Source organism: Sceloporus undulatus, chromosome 1, assembly GCF_019175285.1.
Source record: "Sceloporus undulatus isolate JIND9_A2432 ecotype Alabama chromosome 1, SceUnd_v1.1, whole genome shotgun sequence".
In the NCBI taxonomy this organism is placed as follows: Eukaryota; Metazoa; Chordata; class Lepidosauria; order Squamata; family Phrynosomatidae; genus Sceloporus; species Sceloporus undulatus.
Genome location: NC_056522.1, coordinates 98,186,121 through 98,206,914, shown reverse-complemented (window position 1 = coordinate 98,206,914; position 20,794 = coordinate 98,186,121). Strand labels below are relative to the sequence as shown.

General features: G+C 37.2%; 1 protein-coding gene across 1 annotated transcript in view; it reads left to right on the top strand.

Moving 5' to 3' along the window:
* LAMA2 (laminin subunit alpha 2) overlaps positions 1–20,794 on the top strand; it is a 590,097-nt gene that overhangs the window by 452,752 nt on the left and 116,551 nt on the right. Inside the window, 4 exon segments of the mRNA XM_042456962.1 lie at positions 3,568–3,654; positions 7,491–7,684; positions 13,611–13,753; positions 14,261–14,359. Coding sequence (XP_042312896.1) covers positions 3,568–3,654; positions 7,491–7,684; positions 13,611–13,753; positions 14,261–14,359 — 523 coding nt within the window.

Below are 20,794 nucleotides of genomic sequence, written 5' to 3'. Positions count from 1 at the left end.
CTCTATGTCTCTGACTGTTGCAGTGACTATGGAAGGCATCTCTCCTCTGGATGCCTGCCTTGGGTCAGTAATGGGCTGGGTGAGGGAAAACAAAATCAGACTGAATCCAGAGAAAACGGAGGTACTTGCGATAGGGACCATAAGTCCAGGGATGGAGTTTTGTCAACCAGTCCTGGATGGGGTCACACTTCCCCTAAAGGATGAGGTTTGCAGTTTGGGAGTACTCCTGAATCCATCTTTGCAGTTGTCATCTCAAATAGATTCAACGGCAAGCAGTGCCTGGTGTCAACTTCAGTTGATACTCCAACTGCGTCCCACCTGAAAGGACCTTGAAGCAGTGGTACATGCACTGGTAATCTCTCATTTAGATTTCTGTAATGTGCTCTACTTGAGGCTACCCTTAAACCAAGTTCAGAAGCTTCAATTGGTTCAAAATGCGGCAGCCAGATTGGTCACCAGTACATCTAGGTTTGACCATATAACACCAGTGTTGAAATCTCTTCACTGGCTGCCAATTAGGTTCCGGACGCAGTATAAGGTGTTGGTTATTACCTTTAAAGTCCTACATGGCTCGGACCTAAGTTACTTGCGGGAACGCCTCTCCCTACACAATCTGCCCCACACATTTAGGACATCTGGGAATTATTTATTGTAACCTCATAACACTAGATTAATGACAACTTCCCTTAGGGCGTTTACTGCTGCAGTTCCAAAATTATGGAATAGCCAACTGGAACAGATCCATCTTATCACTACCTTAGAGACCTTTAAGAAGGCATTCAAAAGAGATCTCTTCTGGTGGGCTTATCCACCAGACTCCATATAAAAGGTTATGACAATTGCTCCACTCCTGACTATGATTGTTGGCTATTGATGAATTGATGAATTGTTATTTTAGAGAACTAATAGGAATGTTGGTTAATTCAGTATTAGTGTTTTATTGATCGTATTTTGTATTATATTGTCATTTTTACTGATGTAATCCTGCCTCGATCCTTGGGAGAGGTGGGAAATATAAATAAACTTTATTATTATTATTATTATTATTATTATTATTATTATTATTTAAGCTCTAAGGTTGTAAAAATGAGATTGCAAGCTGCATTTTGCCCACTCCTGCAGCTTTAATTTCTAAATGAAATCAGCCTGAACTAAGCACAAAAAAGGGTGAGTGCCAGTTTCATCACATTTGATTTTTGCTGCATTTTTTCAGCCCTTCTTTTTCAAAGATTTTACAAAACTTCTCAGTAACCACAGGACCACTTCATTAATAAATGCAGAAATAAAGCAATTTGGCACTCTTTTAACTCATGGCTCAGTGCTATGGAATCCTGGGATTTGTAATCTGTTGTGGCACCAGAGCTCTCTGACAGAGAAGGCTAAATATCTCACAAAACTACAAAATGCCAGAATTCCATATCATTAGGCCAAGGCTGTTAAAGTAGTATCAAACTGTATTTATTCTTCAGTGCAGATTAGACCACAACCAAACTCTTGCCATAAATGGGTCTTTCCAGGGTATCCTCTAAGTTTTCCCATGGCTGATGGGTCTTTTAGGGTGAACAGGTAGTGTCTGCCTTCCAGAGGCAGACACTTTGCTCCTCTTGGCTCAGGAAACCTGGGTTTTTCCCCACACTGTTGCTTAGTGAACAATAAGAACAAATGGAAAGGGGAAGGTACTTAACTAGTGCCAGTATAGAAAATTTCAAAATAAACAGCATTCAGTTGCTCTTCTTTTTCTGTGTTATAGAAGAACAGAAGTGATGCAAGCGAACAAGGAACTGCCTGGTTCAAAGTCTGCCTTGATCCCCACTTCTTTAGAATTAATTTGCCTATTCAACCTGTTGGCATTGGACTTGCATTCTATTCAGTTTCATTTTTTAAAAACCCACCAACTAGCCTATAATTCATACTTCAATGCACATAACAGTGACAATAACAAGTTTAGGCTTTCTTACTAAGTCCATGGCTTCCTCTGTACCAGAAATGCTTGGGCTTGATGTTCCTGGGAAAACTAAAACAGTAACATTATTTGTTATTTTAACAACAATAACATTTTAGTTTTCTGACATCCTCTTACAAACAAAGGAGATTAAAAAAAACTGATATGCCTCTTGTGAAATACTTATTTTTACACAAGTCTGTGTCATCACACAAGTATTTACAGTGGCTTCTTATGTCTGTTGTCTGTATTCTGTCTACTAGTAGTTCTCAGTTTTTCCTTGATTAAAATTAACATTTGCAATTACACTTATTTTGAAGCATCCCATATTTTTGCTTACTTCCATTGATTTAACAAGATTGCAAGAATCTCCCAACTCACATTCTTCAACGTAGGTGGAATTTTAAATTATGCCAAACTACATGGTGTAGTAGTTTGAGTGATGGATTACGACGCTGGAGACCAAATACCCTGCTTGACCATGGAATTCACTGGGTGACCTTGGGCATGTCATATGGGCCCAGTGCTATTCAACATCTTTATCAATGATTTGGATAACAGAAGTGGGGGCATACTTATCAAATTTGCAGATGACACCAAACTAGGAGGAGTAGCTAATACCCCAGAGGACAGGATTAAAATTTAAAATGACCTAAATAGACTAGAAAGCTGGACCAAAGCTTTCAACACAGAGAAATGAAGGTACTGCACTTAGGGTGAAAAAATGAAATGCACAGATATAGGATGGGCAACACCTGGCTGAATGATACTACATGTGAAAGGGATCTAGGAGTCCAAGTAGACCACAAGTTGAACATGAGTCAACAGTGTGATGTAGCAGCTAACAAGGCCAATGTGATTTTAGGCTACATCAATAGAAGTATAATGCCTAGATCAATGGAAGTAATAGTTCCACTCTATTCTACTCTGGTCAGGCCCCACCTGGAATACTGTGTCCCGTTCTAGGCACCACAATTCAAAAAGGATGTTGAGAAACTGGAGTGTGTCCAAAGTCGGGCAACTAAAATGGTGAAGGGTCTGGAAACCATGGTCTGTGACTGAGGAATGACTTAGGGAGCTGGGGAAGAAAAGGTTAAGAGATGATTTGATAGCCCTGTTTAAATACTTAAAGGGATGTCATATTGAGGAGGGAGCAAGATTGTTTTCTGCTGCTCCAGAGACTAGGACCAGGAACAATGGATGCAAGCTCCAGGAAAAGAGATTCCACCTCAACATTAGGAGGAACATCCTGACAGTGAGGGCTGTTTGACAGTGGAACACACTCCCTTGCAGTGTGGTGGAGTCTCCTTTCCTGGAGGTCTTTAAACAGAGGCTGAATGGCCATCTGTCGGGGATGCTTTGAGTGAGATGGAGTTGGACTGGATGGCCCTTGTGGTCTCTTAAAACTCTATGATTCTATGAGTCTATGATTCTACATGCTCTCAGCCCCAGGGGAAGGCAATGACAAACCTCCTCTGAACCAATCTTGGCAGGCAAACTCCATGATAGGTTCACTTAAGGACAACCACAAGTTGAGATCCTTGTAGGAGATCACTTTTAGGTTCTTCTCTGCAGCTGAGATATTTTAAATGAAAGTTTGTAATGTCTCAATTTTTGCATTTAAGTTTTAGTCCCTCCTGCATTGTTGAAGGGATTCATGATTATCGGTGTACTGCTTGCCCACCTGGATATGAAGGACAATACTGTGAAAGGTAAGGAAATGTAATTCAAAATAAAGTTCAAAACTCTAGAAAACACAATAAATAAATAAATAAATAAATAAACTTATAAGCTGCTATTAAACATTACTATGTAAATTTAACAAGAACATTCCATGAGTTTGCAATAAAAGAGTAAATGAATCCACAGCATTACTTCAATTTGTGTTATTGTGTAACTGTTAGCCTTTCTTACTTTCCCCCCAAACTTGTCACTTATTGTGATGAACCATGTGGTTTCTGCTACATGATAGAGCTCTCTGATGCAAATCTTCCATAGTATTAATTGCAGATTCAGCTCAACCACATGGGGCTTTCTTCCTAGGAATTTATTGTGAAATACATTCTAGTACAGCTTTTTTCTGACTTCATTGTTTACTTTCTAACCATAAACAGAGTACTGGTGTAGAAGAATTTGGTTAAGGTGTTTGCAATTTAACAGAAGAAAATTATGACCTGACAAAGACTGGACAATACCATCACATTGGGCCCTTCATATCTGCTGAGGTTTTGTAGAATCCTCCACATGGATATCAAAATATGTGGATGCTCAAGTCCCATTATATACAATGGGGTAGTAAAATGGCAACCCTTATATAAAATGGCATAATTAAGGTTTGCTTCTTCAAATTTTTGTATGGTTTTAAAAAATATTTTCAAATTGTTTATGGTTGAATCATTGGAGGCAGAGGGCTGACTGTTCATTGAAATTGACTGAAGTCAGATATAAAGAGTTGCTACTAAGAAGATATAATGCAAAGTCTGTCTGAGTCATGTCAATAAGACTTCAGGAAAAACCCATCAATATAACCTTAATCCAAGTTTATGCTCCAAGTGCAAAGGCACAAGAAGAAGAAACTAAAAGTTCCTATGCTGGACACCAGGAGGAAACTGATCACACAACAAAATGACTTCTTGTTAATCAAAGCAATTGGAATGCAAAAATAGGAAACAGCACAATCAAAAACTGTGGGAATATTTGCCTAGGATCAAGAAATGAAGCAAAAAAAAAACTGATTGAATTGTGGAAGGCCAATGGTTTGTTCATAGCAAATACATTCTTCAATCAACCCAAATAGTGACTATATACATGAACATTACCTGATGTTCAATATAGAAATGAAATAGGCTACATAATTGGAATCAGAAGATGGAGAAGTTCTATTTTTTCTGCAAAAACAAGACCAGGAGCAGATTGTGCCATGGACTGTGAACTGATAATATCAAAAATTAGAATAAAGCTAAAGAACACTAAATCAACCATCATGCTGAAATACAAACTGAAGAATATCCCTGTAGAATTTTATGGTAATATGAAAAATAGGTTTGCACTATTAAGCCTAATTGACTCTGGTCTGCAGTCAGGGACATTGGCTGTATTTGCACTGCAGAAATAATGCAGTGTGAGAACACTTTATCTACCATGGCTCAGTGTTTTGAAATTCTGGTATCTGTAATTTATTGTGGCACCAGGGCTCTCTGACAGAGAAGGCTAAATAACAACTAAGTACAAATCCCAGAATTCCATAGCATTGAGGCGTGGCAGTTAAAGTGGTGTCCAACTGCATTATTTCCACAATGTAAATGTAGCCATTATCTAGGAGAAATGCAAAAAGTTACCACCTACATTCAAAAAGAAAGATGAGTCTCAATGGATGACAGATGAAACTCTGCAAGCAGTTAGGAACAGACAAGAAATAAAAGTAAAAGGTGATAGGAATAGAGCTAAAACCACAAATATAACTGTTCAATGACTTGTTCACAGGGACAAAGAAGACGACTATAATAATCAATACAGAGAAATAGAAGGTGACAACTACAACAAAAAGAACAAGAGACCTCTTCCTTAAGATTTGAGAAATCAAAGGGAAATTTAAACCAAGAGTGGGGATGCTGAACAACTAACAAGGGAATGTATTACATGACCAAGTGGAAATAAAAAGACAATGGAAACAATACACAGAACTAAATAAAAGAGATGAAAGAATGACAGCTTAATTTGAGGAAGAACCATATGAAGATCAACTTCCAATTTTAGAAAGTGAAGGGGAAGCTTCACCCAGAGCACTTGGGAAAAATAAATCACGAGGAACAGATAGCTTACCGATAGGGCTGCTTCAGTCTGCAGAGACAGAATCTACTCTATTTCTAACTAAATTCTGTCAACCAATATGGGAAAAAAAGAATTACCTGGAGATTGGAAATGCTTGATATACATTTCATGTCCCATGAAAGGGGACACCAAAGATTTCAGTAACCACAGGACCACTTCATTAATTTCCCATGCAAGCAATGTGATGATCAAAATTCTACAAGGACTGTTGCCATATAGAGAGTGAGAAATGCCAGATATCCAGGCTGGGTTTGGTATGTGTATTCTGAGTATATTATAAGTAAAACAGGATTAGGCTTAGAGTTAAACATTAAGAAAACAAAAATAGTGACCAGAGATGATTTTCATAACTTGAAAGTAGACAATGAAGACATTGAAATATTTCAAGATTTTCCATATCTTAGCACAGTGAATAATCAGAATGGAGACTGCAGTCAAGAAATTAAAAGACTAGGATTTTGAAGGACAGCTATGAAAGAACTATACAAAATTCTGAAGTTCAGTGGACCTTTGTTATACACTGGGGTTTGGTTCCAAGATCCCCATGGGTAACAAAATCTGTGGATGCTCAAGTCCCATAAATATAATGACATAACAAAATGGTGTCCCTTATTAAAAAAAGGAAAATCAAGGTTTGATATTTGAAATTTATACTTTTTTGAACATTTTCAAACAGTGTATGCTTGAATCCGTGTATAAGAAATGCGTGTATAAGAAAGGCCGACTGTATAAAGATATATCATTGAATCCTACAGCTAGGATTCATCATACTTCCTATTTCTATGTATGGGTATCAAAGCTAGACAGTGAAAAAGGTTGATAGTAAGAAAGTGAACTAATTTGAGATAAGGTGCTGAAGAAGAATTCTATGAATATTGTGGGCTGCTAAAAAGACAAATAAATGAGTGCTAGAGAACTTCTAGGAACTGTCCCTAGAAGTAAAGATGACTAAACTGAGACTGTAATACTTTGAACTTAACATGAGAAGAAATGATTCATTAGAGAAGAAAATAATGCTTAGTAAAGTAGAAGGCATTAGGAAAAGAAGAGGACCACTAGATGGATAGACTCCAACCAGAAAGGCACAGCCCTGAGTATGCAAGACCTGAGCAGGATTATAAAGTGCTTTTGAGGCCTCTCATTCATAGGGTCACTATAAGTTGAAGTAGGCTTGAAGGCAGTTAACAAGAATAACAGTGAGAAGAAGCAATTGTTTTAAATAAAGGAGAAATGGTTGCAGTAAATGGTTTACCATTAAATGGATCAAACACAGAATACATTAATTGAAGACATTATTTCCTCACATCGATACGAGTATTTTCCAAAGAAACTAGACAAATGTGTATTAAGGACATATTTGGTATAGAAAAGCTTTTCTTCAGACAAGGTTTTATTCCTTCCGGCTCTAAGGGATAGTTGGTACATACACTAGGCTAGACTGGGCTCCTGGCTGGAGAATATAAATGTTCTTCTCTGTCCTCTCAATGATAATGTTTTCCTCAGTGTAAGTTATATGTATAGTATATATACACACTCTCTGAAAGGCACCATGTGTATACCAGCTGCATCATATGTTGCTTTAAGTATGAGTGTTCGGCCATTTCTTACTCCATTAAAGAAATGAATATGTTCCAGACTTCTTTGGTGATTCCTTCACAGAAAATCATTTACACTGAAATTTTTATACCTAACTTCATTTTTTCTTTTAAACTTGTAGATGTTCTTCTGGATATACTGGGAACCCAAGAATTCCTGGTGGATCATGCCAAGAATGTGAGTGTCATCCATATGGTTCACTCTCTGTTCCTTGTGATCCTGTCACTGGACAGTGCACATGCAAACCTGGATCTACTGGACTGAAGTGTGCAGGATGTGAACCCCGGCATGCTCGTGAAGGCATAGCATGTGTTTGTATGTATATTATTACTAATTCTCAAATTTTTGTTCCCGTCTTTTGCTTTTCAGATGTGTCTTTCTCAAAATAGCCATTGGACCCGATTGCGCAGAATGTGCAGTTGGGTTCCCAAAATCAGGCTTACCTGTCTCTACCATTTCCACTGCCAGAAATGTTAGACACAGTGTTGGAGGAAGGTTGTAAAATGGGATAATTGTGGTATGAGTTCAAGGACAGATCCCCACAAATTGGATGAAGTGAGTAAACCATCTATAATAACTGCAGAAATTTTCTAAAACAGCACATTTTAAGTGCAGTAAATTTGAATCCCAGTAAATATATATATAAAAATTAGAGTTCCAAACTGATGTTTCATAAAATTCCATCAGCAAGGAATGCTATACATGTTGAATCTCCCTTATCCAGAATTCTGAAATCCAGAATACTTCAAAAATCAAAACATTTTTCATGAGTGAGTGAGATAGTAACACAATGGTTCAGTGTATTCAAATTTTGTTTCATAAACAAAATAAACATATTGCATAAAATTACCTTCCGGTGATGTGTATGGTATATATGAAACATAAATGATTTTTTTGTTTATACCATCTCAAGGATACCTCATTATGTGCTTATATGTGAATACAGGTATTAAAAAAACATTCAAAATCCAAAACACTTCCTATCCCAAGCAATTTGGATAAAGGAGACTCAACCTGTACTATGATAGGATAGGAGCCATATATGTGGAAACAGGTTTTGTAATATGAATCAGCTCTGTTACCAATTCTGGTTGTTACTTTTGAACAAGAAAGCCCATTTCTAGCACTATGTGTGTCAGTATGGTGCATCCACTACTACAATACATATAAAACTGTAAATGCTGGCACCTGTATCAAAGGAAGGAGGAAACTGGTGTTTCAGCCAGCTCTTTGTTCTGTTCCCTTATCCCCATTCCTCTATGTGTGGTAGGTGGCAACTGATGCTGCTCCCAGTCTGTCCATTGTTCCTGGGAGGAATTTGCTAAGCAGTGGTGCATGAGTTGGACTGGTATCTGGAAAGCAAACACATTAATTTTCAAAAGTATTTATTTTGTCAATAGTTTTATAAACACTTTGTTTTTGCACACATGCTCTCATGTGAGAAATTCTACTTTTAAGGTAACTCTCGTGTGTATTGCATTTGTCATGCAATGCAAATTTGTGGTGAAAACACCAAGCGGCTTCCAATTAACTCCTAGCCAGCATGTTCATGGCATGGGACAAGGCAATATCTCTTTTCCCCTGCATGCCCTCAAAATCTATAGCGTTGAGGAAGTATATTGAGAAAGTATATTGGGGGTGGGGGTGGGAGCAAAGATCTGCAGGGGGAGGAAAGGAGGAATAAGTCCAAACTATATTAAATTTTGTCTGCAGTGCTTTCTACACATCCCTTATTGAAAGATTGCTTGAATTTTGCTTTTCATATCTGCCCAGCAGTAATACTCTGAAAACAATACTCCACTTGTTAATACTCAATGAAAATTCATACTGGCAGTTTTATAGACCAAACATGGAGATATTTGGCCACATATAAATTATATAATCATCATCTTGAAACATCTTCTGTTGCTCCAGCACATTTCAGCCTAAGTATTAAAGTCCCCTGTCTTTTTTACTAACAGATGACACTTTAAGTGTCTGCTCTTTTCTACCTAATTTTCAAGTAAGAGGCGTTAATTCATGCTGAATGTTCACAATTCACATTAGAGGAAACAGTTGTTTGTTCTTTCAGAGTATTTTCATGTATTTATAAGTGATTCATTTTTTCTATCATGGTGAATTAAATTGGTTTTCATTTGCATCTCATTTTCTGATACTTATTGTCAACTCTTTCAAGGTTAACTAAAAATGGCTTGTTTAAACAGAAATCTGTTTGTATGCTACTATCTGTTGGCTTAGCACAAGGCATTCTGTTAAAAGGGGGGTGCTAGATCTTTCAAAGAAAATGGTATTTTGCTGTTTATTTGATTTATATTTTCTAAATGCTTGGCTGGCAGATCTGTATGACTCCTTGACCAAGTAGAATAGATGTTGGTATATAAAACATACAGCTCAGTGTTAAGACCATTTGTTATTTATGGAAATGTGTTTCCTCTTTGTGTTCCACACACAAGCACACAAATGAGAAACTTGGGCCACTAATAGGTTTTTCTGACATGCATACATAAAGTAGAAAATATTGCCCCCTTACTAGAGCAATTACAGTGCACTTCAGTTCAAACAACAAATTAGTGGGAGGACTGTGTGGAGGAGAAGGCAAGAAAAATTTAGCAGGAATGAAAGTAACTGAAAATAACATCTCAGTGCCTCCTTGCACAACTTGACAATTTCCTTCTCGCTGCACTAAATCAATTTGCCTCCCATCCAATGATTTGCTTTGCTGTTATTTCTATGTCTGCAGCCAAAATGTAGTTTTAGCTCCATATCGCCTGAAATAGCATCATACCCAATTTTATAACGAGAAAGATTTCTCATAAATTTGAATACAAGAGAGGATATATGTGGTGTGTGTGTAGATATGCAGACCACCTCCCAACCCCATGTGATAATTTAGGCATGCAGAAGCAGGCTTCTACATATTTATCTCTAGTTGGATAGGAAACTGTGTATGCAAATTTCTGCTGCCTGCCCAGCGGTCCAGTGTACCTATACCTATATCAAGTTGGAGTGGATGTACTGGAGAAAGAGTGGAAGCACTCCTTCTCCCTATCAACTAATTTGTATGATTGCAGATTGTTTTTCATATTTTTTGTATCCAGTTTTCATTGCTACATATTAAAGGCTATCCAAAACATTTTATTTCCTTACTCAAAAAAACAAAATGGCATCTCCTCCCTCTTCATCTTCAGATGCTGATCAGACTGTCAGTTGAACCTTACTTCTATGGGGTGAAATAGATAGGCATGAAGGAGTGGCCTCTGGCCACTCTGCCTGCGATTGAGCCCCTATTGGCCCAGGGCTGCGATGATGGCCCGAGTAGTCCCAAACAGTTTGCTGGCAAGGAGCAGCTTTTCACTGTTCCTTTTGCCGGCTGCCTTGGGCCACCTTAGGTGCCCTATGAGCAGCTTCCAGCCATGTCAGGGGTGTGCATCATCTGCACACCATGCCCCTGAAGTGGCTGGAAGCCACACTTTTTGGCCTGTCTGTTTCGGGCCAATAACAGTGGTGGTGCAACATTTTCCCACCTAAAGTCAACAAGCTAATCTAGGAGATGCAAGACTCACTGTTTGGAATACATAGCCTCCAAGAGAGAGGAACACCCAGCATCCTGTCACCACATATCAGGATTGGTCATGCTATATTCGTATACAGTTAGATTGGGTTCAGTGGGGTAAAATGGAGCCAGCCAATGATTTCTGTCTTGTTGTTCAGAATATATATAAATCTGACCCAGTTCTATTTGCTGATGTAGACAACCTGTACAAAATTTTGCCTACTACTTAAAGGTACAGTATAACTGTTAAACAAGATAAAAAGTAATGGTTCCATCTTTATTATTAAAAAATATGAATTGCTGCTGTATATTACCACTCTAGATTTGGCTAAGGAGGCTTGTTTAATGATTTTCTTTTTATCCACTAGAAGCATTCATGTTATTGCTGAATTAGGTGGTTATGTCACTCTAATTTGACAGTACTTTTTTTCATTGCACAATATTAGTAGCATTTGAATGTCTCTGTAGCTGAAAAAATTTAAAGTTACAACCTCATAAAGGTTTGTGAAAATCTTGAAATAAATGAAGATGAATGGAGAGAATATGCAAATACCATTAATACATGAATTAATAATAATGCCTAGTATTTATATACTCCAAAGTCATTATCTCAGTATTAGCAGAACAACGCTATAGTTTAGAGTGATTATTCATATACATTAAACATGAGAATTGGTGAGATACGGTGTGGGTGCATGGATATTTTTTTTTATAATACTAACTCCTGTTCATGCATGCCTTTTTCAAACTGACAAGCTGAAACCCCCAACAACCACTACTTTCTTCTACTCAAGATGCAAGAATATGTGTGTGTGTGTGTGTGTGTGTGTGTGTGTGTGTGTAATTATTTTAAAAGATCCCTAGTGTTGGCTAAGTTTCTTATCAATTTGGTAGGGGAGAAATGGGAAAAGCAGATGTAATTAAATATTAAAAGTAATATAGAATTCAATTAATATAATATTTAAATATAAAAGGAGAAAAAGTCTAAGCTGGCAAAAAGCAGAATGCAGGGAAATAGTATTCAGGATGCAAAAACACCTTAAATTCTCTTATAAGAGAAATCAATGTTACCTAAATACCCTATCAGGTTGGTGTGCATATCATATAGAGTATAGCCTGCCAGCCTGCCTGCCTTCCATTCTTTCCCTCTCTCCTTTCCCCCCTTCTTTCCTTCTTTTAGGAAAGTGTCTGGTAAAAGCAGCTATTATTCCCAGCTGGGTCTACCAAAATAAGATCCCAAAACATTTTGTTCTCATCTCAAGCTACTACTTAATGTGCTTCCAAAATGGAGTTAGTCACATGTTATTTCATTTTGGTGTAGCTAGAATCATCAATAGAAAAACCATCTGGAAAGAGACTCCTTCTGAGTCTCAAGTGTTCCTACCTCAGTTATGAAAATTTATTCCTTCAGCATGAGCTGAAGCACAAGTAAATTGGGTTTCTAATCCTCATATGGATGAGGACATTGTTTTCTGTTGTCTATAGAAACAAATCTCTGGCAGACAGAAATTGTGCATTAGGCTCCATTGAGTGTGTAAGGATTCCTTCTCCAGAAACTGAACATAAAAATATAACACTGTCTTCCCCAACCAGCTGTCCTCTGGCTATGTGGACCACAGTGCCCATCTTCCCCTGGGCAGCTCATCTTAAATCATATTGGCAGTACTAGGGGAATACTGTATTAGCTGCATTACAACAAATTTTGGTACGTTAAGTCTTCATAAAATTAATAACACAAAATCGCACAAAATAATAACACAAATTAAATTGTGTCCTACATTTTCATTGGATGGGCCAAAACGTGACCAAGTAAACTGTGGCACTTTAAAATTGTATCATTTTTAAAAACTGCCTTTCTTTATAGGTGGCTGAGAATTGTTAATCCACTAATTCCATCAGATCAAGTGAACTAAGATTTTTAACTATGAACCTGACAGATCACTGTTTAAGGTTTTAATACTGCACAACATCCATTTTTTATTTATCTTTTATATCTCTTTTGCCTGGAATTGTTTTCCCCGTATTTAGATGGTACCACCATTTTCTAGTCCATCAGACCCAAACTCATGCCCTATTTCTTCTTTTCAGCCATTGGCTAACTCAAATGTAGGCAATATGGTGTTCTCTAGATGTTTTAAGTCCCAACAACCGCAGCTAGCATGGCACAAAGGTCAAAGATGGTGGGAGTTGCAGTCCAAAACAGCTAGAGGGCACTCAGCTATGTAGCCCTAAGCAAACGACTGAGTTATGATTCATAACTTCAGTTGTGGATCATTCTCATACATACATACACACACACACACACACACACACATTTTTCCTTGTTGACCTTTGATCCCTCTGTTATCTCACCTCCGCCAAATCTGTTTTATACATTAAGCCTCTCTGAACTGTGCCTCTTGATTCTTGTTTGCATGTTTGTGAGTTTATAAACTGTATACTGAGCACTTCTACAAATAGTAGTTTATATCGTGCTATCCCTTTAGCAAGTTATTCACTATTAGATATCTGTTTATCCCCATCTACTGTTCACATCTTTGTTTTTCTGCCTTTTATTGCACTGTGTTTTTAGGCACCAGTTATTAGACTTTATGGCCTTATATTTTGGAGAATTCTGGGCTGAAATACAAAGCATCTTCCTCATATATTTAGGAGAAATAAATATTTTTTTACTGTCCTTTCTCATAGTTTGTGATGATGAGTGTACTGGAGTCCTTCTCCGTGACTTAGATCAACTAAGCCAAATGGTTCTGAGTATCAACCTTAGTGGCCCACTTCATCCACCATATAAAATGCTTTATTCTTTTGAAAATACAACCCAGGAATTAAAGGTATATTCAAAATCATAACCTGCTTTAGAATTCATATACTGGCACAGACCAGCACATATATTTTCATCAGCATATGTTGTTGCACTTAGAAAAGAGGGGTGGGGGGAATGAAGGAATGGTTTACAGTATTTCCTTTAGTCTTGCTGCTGTGCCTAAATAGATGGTACCATACATTTTGGGAAGGGTAATATATAAACTGTAAAGTAGTAATTACTGTTTACTCTTGTAAATGGGAAGAAATTAATGGTAAAAATAGGCAAAATGAAGTATGTATGTAATGCAACATAATGGTCATGATATTTGATAAAATAAAGATGCTATTTCACAAATTTAACTCACCCAAGTGGTTGTACACTTGTTATCTTACATACAAGTGTTTAAATAAACAGTTTTATATATATTAGCAGACATAATAATTGAGAGTTATAAGGTGAAAAAGTGTTAATGTTGTCATATCTGTTATTTCTGAAAATCATGGTGCACAATGTTCACCTTTATCCCCCTTAGCATCTACTGTCACCTCAGCAAGCACCAGAGAGACTACTTCGGTTAGCACAGAAGAATTTGGATACCCTCGTGACAGAGATGGATGAGCTTTTGACAAGAGTGAGTCCCAGTGATAAATTCTGAATTTGATTGAAAGAACAGTGTTTTGGGACCTGTTCTTACATTACTGGAGTAACGTGGCTGCAGTTCTATTCTTTGTTATTTTAGTAATGTCTGTAGATAGAAGGTTGTGCAATATGTGTTGGTAATATAAGTGCTTCCTACAGTCATGTGGTCTGATCCAAGGGTATAATGCAGCATAATATTGTTGTATTGTCAGGACTGGCTTTTATTGATAAAAGAAAATGGCTTTGAAATTACATTATAAAGTTATCAATTAAGAAATCAGCATATCAAAATGTGTTTGATTCTGACCAGTCAGCAGAATAATGGACAACAATGTTTTTGTTGTTATTGTTAATTACTTGTAGGAGAATGAATTAGGTTTCAAATCCTGTTTTCAAATTTAAAATCAGACTATTGGTCCACATGTTAAATAATCAGTTTTACATGTTAAGAAAACATTTGCTTGATTCTGTGGCAGAAATACGGTGATTGACTGACTGATGTTGTAGTTCAAATTAGAAAAACTAGAAAGAAATGGGATCGGACAGCTTGATTTCATCATAAAAAGCTTAAGTGATCAATTAGTTGGTCTTGTCCCACAGACTGTGGAGGTATTTAATCCTTTCACCTTCATATTCTTCCCAAGTGAAATCCATCTCATGTTATTAATCTGGTGGGAGAAAATGCACCAAATAGCTGTTCTCTTTTCCTTCTAACTGGGTTAATAGCAAGTGGGAGCAGAAGCATCATTTCAGTTGGGGAAAATGACAAGGGCAGAAAGGTTACACATACCAGTCCTTGGCTCTGTTGCGTTAATCCAGTTTAAACCACACAAACATATACATGGCTATTTTTATATTCACTGCCTTCATGATTGCCTGGTCTCTGAAATTCGCTTCAAATCCCTTTTTTATCCATTATTGCTGGAGAGAAATTATAAGATATTTTAGAAATAATAGGCTATATGCAGACAGACAAAAAAAATGCATGCTTTTTTGTCTGTTTTTCTGTCTCTATCTATCATCTATCTATCTATCTATCTATCTATCTATCTATCTATCTATCTATCTCACACACATGACTGGCCACACCATGATTAGACAAAATGAGGCAACTGCTTATTGCATCAGACCCTATTTTGGCAACAGTGCTCCTGCTGTTCCTCCTGAATCTTGCAGCTATTCCCTGCTGCATTTATTGCATTGGCCTGCCTAGTTCTTCTTGACTAGCTTGCTTCCTCAGGTAAAGGAATATTAACTGACAGACCAGTTGGTTTCTGAGTCCAACTGTCTTCTGTATGAAATTTGGGATGCAGCTCCATTGAGCCTCACACTTCAGGCAGCAAGATGTTTGAGGCTGGCCCAATTTTTCACTTGCCTTTTCTCAGAAAGCCCAAGAAAAGCTACCAACGTATGTCTTTAAAATATTTTTAAAGCACTATAATAGCAATATTTACATAAAGTCATGAAACATCAGGAAAAATATGTATAGAAATACATTTTCAAAAAAGTAATTGCACTGTAGCAGATAAAATAGCTTCCAGCAAAGAAAGGAAACAACAGTTCAAAAAGAAGGTACTGGCCATCCTGTTGAAGGCCATTATATAGTGAGATGTGCCTTCTTCAGGAGATTGTTCTAGAGTCCAGTTTTATCTACTGAAAAGATACTCTCCTTGGTTCAAACTAGGTATAAAATAAATAAATATATGTTTTTGAGGATGCGAAGACAGAAAAGGAGGCCTCTTGCAACAATCTCATAAGGCATGTGGTCTTTCAGTTATCCTAGGACTAAATGCAATTGCTACTCCCAACTACAGTAGTTATTGTTGAACAATAAATCACCAATTAATCCCATTGGTTCAATGTCCATATTCATGTTGGAATTAGCAATGAAATTTGGACCTTACTTCTAGGCCATGAAGACCTTTACAAGTTGTCTATACTTTATACTGGACCCAGAAGCAGTACATTATTAAGAAATTACAAGAATGGTTGTTATTGCTTTATATAGCAACTTTCTCCCTCAGAACCCATAGTTACTTAGTTGTACGGGCATGTCACCTAGTGGGGTGACACACACAAGGTGGCTGCTAGGCAAGCGAGAAAGGGCGTCGCATCCCTTTCTTCCTTGTGTAGAAGCTATGCAGCTGCAGCCATGCTAGAACCCAAACAAACCTGAAGGGGCATTGCTCCTTCCAGTGGCTTTGGTTGCTGGGGGGAGGGAGTCTCTTCCATTTGGGCTTTGGCATGGCTGCAACCATGCTGGAACTCAAATGGACCTCCAGGGGGCAAAACAGTCTCCCCTTGCCCCGCACTGTGTGAAACAAATTCCTGCTACACCACTGACTAAATACAAAAACATTGGGAGTTAAAACATTGAGACATGAAGGGCATGTTATAATGTAGTCCACCCAAATGCATTGGCTCACAACTCTCCATTCTGCCAATTAACTATTGCACTTGAGAACTTGATTGTGAAATTCTAGTTAAAATGGAATGGAAATACATATATCAGTTTCTGCACAATTTTCAAACAGATTTATTTTATTATAAAAGGATTTGTCCTCTTTTATATTTATTTTATTTTTATCCCGCCTTTCTCCCAAAAAGGATCCCAAGGTGACTCACAATATAAAAACACACTTTTAAAAACAATTAAAATAGCCTAATTAAAACAGAAAAAAGTTTTAAAAAATTAAACATACAAAATTTTAAATATACAAAGGTTAAAAAAGAATCTAAATTATTTTAGATTATATTAATGGTTGTGGTAATACAGGTATTCATTCTCTTTCCCCCTCTCCAACTCATGTTTAAAAAAAACATGTGTGCCTTAAAGTCATTTCCAACTTATGGTGGCCTTTATGGCCATCTATCAGGGGTGCTTTGATTGTGAGTTGCTGCATGGCAGGAGGTTGGACTGGATGGCCCTTCTGGTCTCTTCCAACTCTATTATTCTATAAGGCAAACCTACTGTGGGGTATTCTTGGGCAGGGTATGTTTGACTCACAGCCAGAGTCATGGAGTGGGTTTCTATGAGTGAGGTGGGAACTGAATCCTAATCTCCAGTGTCCAAACCACCATGCCAAGCTGGCTCATTGCCATCTTGCTTTTTGAAATAGCACAAGGCTGCTTAACTGCACTGAATTCTAATTTCTACATGTTCCCACTTTTTAATTTTATGTGGAAAAAAATTGGCCAGGCATGCTGAAAAATACTGTGGGATATTAGTGCACCACTGTGATTACCTGGAGTGTACCACCATTTCCATTATTGGAACAATAGTTGGTTTATTTTATCTATTTTATCTTTGACTGTTCTCCCAGTTCAAGATCCAAGTTAAATTCATAACTATCTTCTTATTCTGCCTGGTGATGTTCTAGGTGTAATTGAAACCTGTAATCTCTATTGTGGATAGAGGTTCCTTCCATCTTCTGTTCGGAAACAGAAATGAAGATGTATGCCAATTTCAATGTGTTCCTTTTCTATCTAGATTATAGAAATAGTTATCAACCTTTGTCCATGTTTCAGACTTAAATTGTCAAAATCCCTTATCATTGGCCATGCTGCCTGGGGCTTCTAGGAAATGAACTCCAAAATACCTGGAAAACCAAAGCATTTATCCATACATGACAACCTACCATAAGATTCAAAAGGTACACTTGTAAGACACAAGTGACAACCATATTGTTTTGTAGAGGATGAAAAGGTGATAAATTCATATTTATCCCTGTACCAGCACTGGAGAAGGGTTTGACAGAAGAACAGAAATCACCAGTCCAGTGTGGCCTGGACAGCTTGAACAACTGGGCATGTGTGCAGAGGGAAATATCCATTGATGGGTATCAATAACCTAAGTGGCTAGGATTAACAATTATGAACAGAGAGAGTTTTCCTCTTTACTCTAACTAGACCGCCATCACTGAGGAAGGGACTGAACCTGTTTCTCCTACAGATGATAGAATCATGTCAAAAATATTTAGCCTGAAATAGAGACTGAAGACTATTTTGTCAGGTACACTGAATTTACAAATGGATAGGCTTCTCCCCCCCACCTCCCTCCAAGCCCTTCCCCTAGTCCTAGGTACTGAAAGCTTTTGGCTGGCTTTGTTTCTCTCTGCTTGGCAGCTCTTGATCACCAGCAAAATTGGAATGAACAATGGCAATCTCTTTCACAGTCACATTTTTTTGTATGTGCAGAGCTAAGAAGAAAACAGAAATGTTCTGCCACAATTTGTCTTTTTTATTTGTCCATACTTTGGAAATATTTGCCCATATTTTATTTGTCCATACTTTAGAAATAAAAGCACTCTGGTTCATTTCTGTTTCTAATCAAGGAACAACAAGAGAAACTCCTGAGTTAACATCAAATTTCAGTTATGACTTAGACCCTATCAAGCAAATTTAATTTAGAATCGAAGGGGAAAATTTGTTATTAAAAACGCCTTTGTTTTGTAGAGGGTAAAATTCTCCTAAGATGACACCTCTGTTGTTTGCTATTCCTTTTATTACTAAAGACTCCAAACAGCAAAAATTGGAATTTCTTTAGTTAATCCATGGGAGGACTATATTAGTATAAAGTGTGACATCTAGTGGTAAAGAAATCTGTGTTTAAGAACACAGAATTGAAGAGATGAAGTCTAAATGTCTCTTGGGGGAAAATATGGGAAAATCTGGAATTATGTTCCTTGCTGTTCCTCTGTACCATTTGTGGTTGAGAGAGCATGTGATTTTAGACAGTGAGTACAGTTTAGCATTTAGCACTTGTTGGACTCCAGCTCCTATCATCCCTCTGCATTGGTTATATTGGATAAGGAGTATAAGGGTTTAACAAAATATGGAAGGCCATGCAGTCCCAAACCATAGCATGTGCCTATAAACACTTACAAAACAATCCTTTATATGTCTACTTAGTGAAGTTTATCCTCAGCAAAGTGTATATTAAATTGTAGTCATGCCAAGATAGTTTTCTTGTTTTCTTTCAAAGCAGAGTGGAGAATCCTTCAGGTTCTGCTCTTCCCTGAAAATCTGAATGTGTACAAAAGTATAAAAAGATTTTTCTCATATGGCAAGACAGTACAGATAATGAAATCAATGAATTCCATTGTAAAGTATTGTTTGTATGCGTCTAGGATCAAAAGCCTAAATGGTTTACAAAGAATTACCATTGCAATGCAATTTTATTTTCCTATTCCTGGTTAGTTGAGTATGTATAGCATGGAAAATAATCATCTTCAAACGAATTTAGGGTAAATAAAAGAGGCATTTCCATTAATATACAGAACAATTCATTTATTTTTCTCCTCTCTGTCCCCCAGTCTTGGAGTAAAAAAACAACAACATGCTACTTGCAAGTTCACAGCATCATTTTTTTACACATTCTTCAACCACTCTGAGTTACCTATGTGTGCTTGATATACTGAGTGATGGCAATGGAAAAACGAAAGGTTGTTTCACCAAAACACCTTTAGGATAAAGTTATAAATCCAATTGTTAGTCCCAACTAGAGTTAATTTACTGAATCTATAGGAACTTACATAAATCAGCCCTTAAGTAAGTTCCATTGATTCTGCTCTAGTTGAGAGTTGCAATTAGATTTAGACCTATACGTCCTAAACATTGCTTGATAACACAATGCCCTTTTAGGAAGTAGAAGTGAATAATTATTTTCCTCTGGTTCCTGGTGGCAAGCATTTGCAGTGTACCCCTGTGCTATTCTACTAGGAAGAAGTAAATAATTCAAATTATGGTATGAGACCCCATATTTATTGGATACAGGCTTTCAGTAGACCTGCAAATGAAATTATCTGGAAAATGGGATTTAATCTCTCAGTATTAGGGGGACTTGTTCATTAATGCAAGAAGAAAAACTCTGGGACCTTCAAGTTAAATCATTCACTTCTGCCCATGCTAGTGAAAGTAGATATTTGCAAGGGATAATATAGCTCCTTCTTACATCTCACCCAGGCAAAGAAAAGCTAAACATATTCTGTTAAATATATAACATGCAATTTGGGGGCAGCTGAACTTTTTTTATTCTTAAGTAAATGTGATGCTAGTAAAGGCCAGTATTGTAAATTGAAGTTGCTATTATAGCAGACCCCAAGCAAAAAGGGGCATTCAAGAATGAGAAGTGGATGGGGAAGAAGTATAAACCCTCCACCAATTTTCAACAGTATTCCAACTCAGCCTCCCACCCCATGATTTAAGAGTAAAAAAGCAAGTTACTTTAAATGGTACATGGTGTATTTATTGTAGCGTGTTGTGTAGTGCTGTGAAGGGAATTCCAGTACAAAACACCTTATTCTTATTTAATTGTATTATAGTGATATAATTATCTAAAAGGGACTGTGGAGTATGTCTTAAAGACATGATCTGGAGGCCTACTTGGCAGTATTGAAATCAGTAGTATAGAAGTGATTCATGAAAC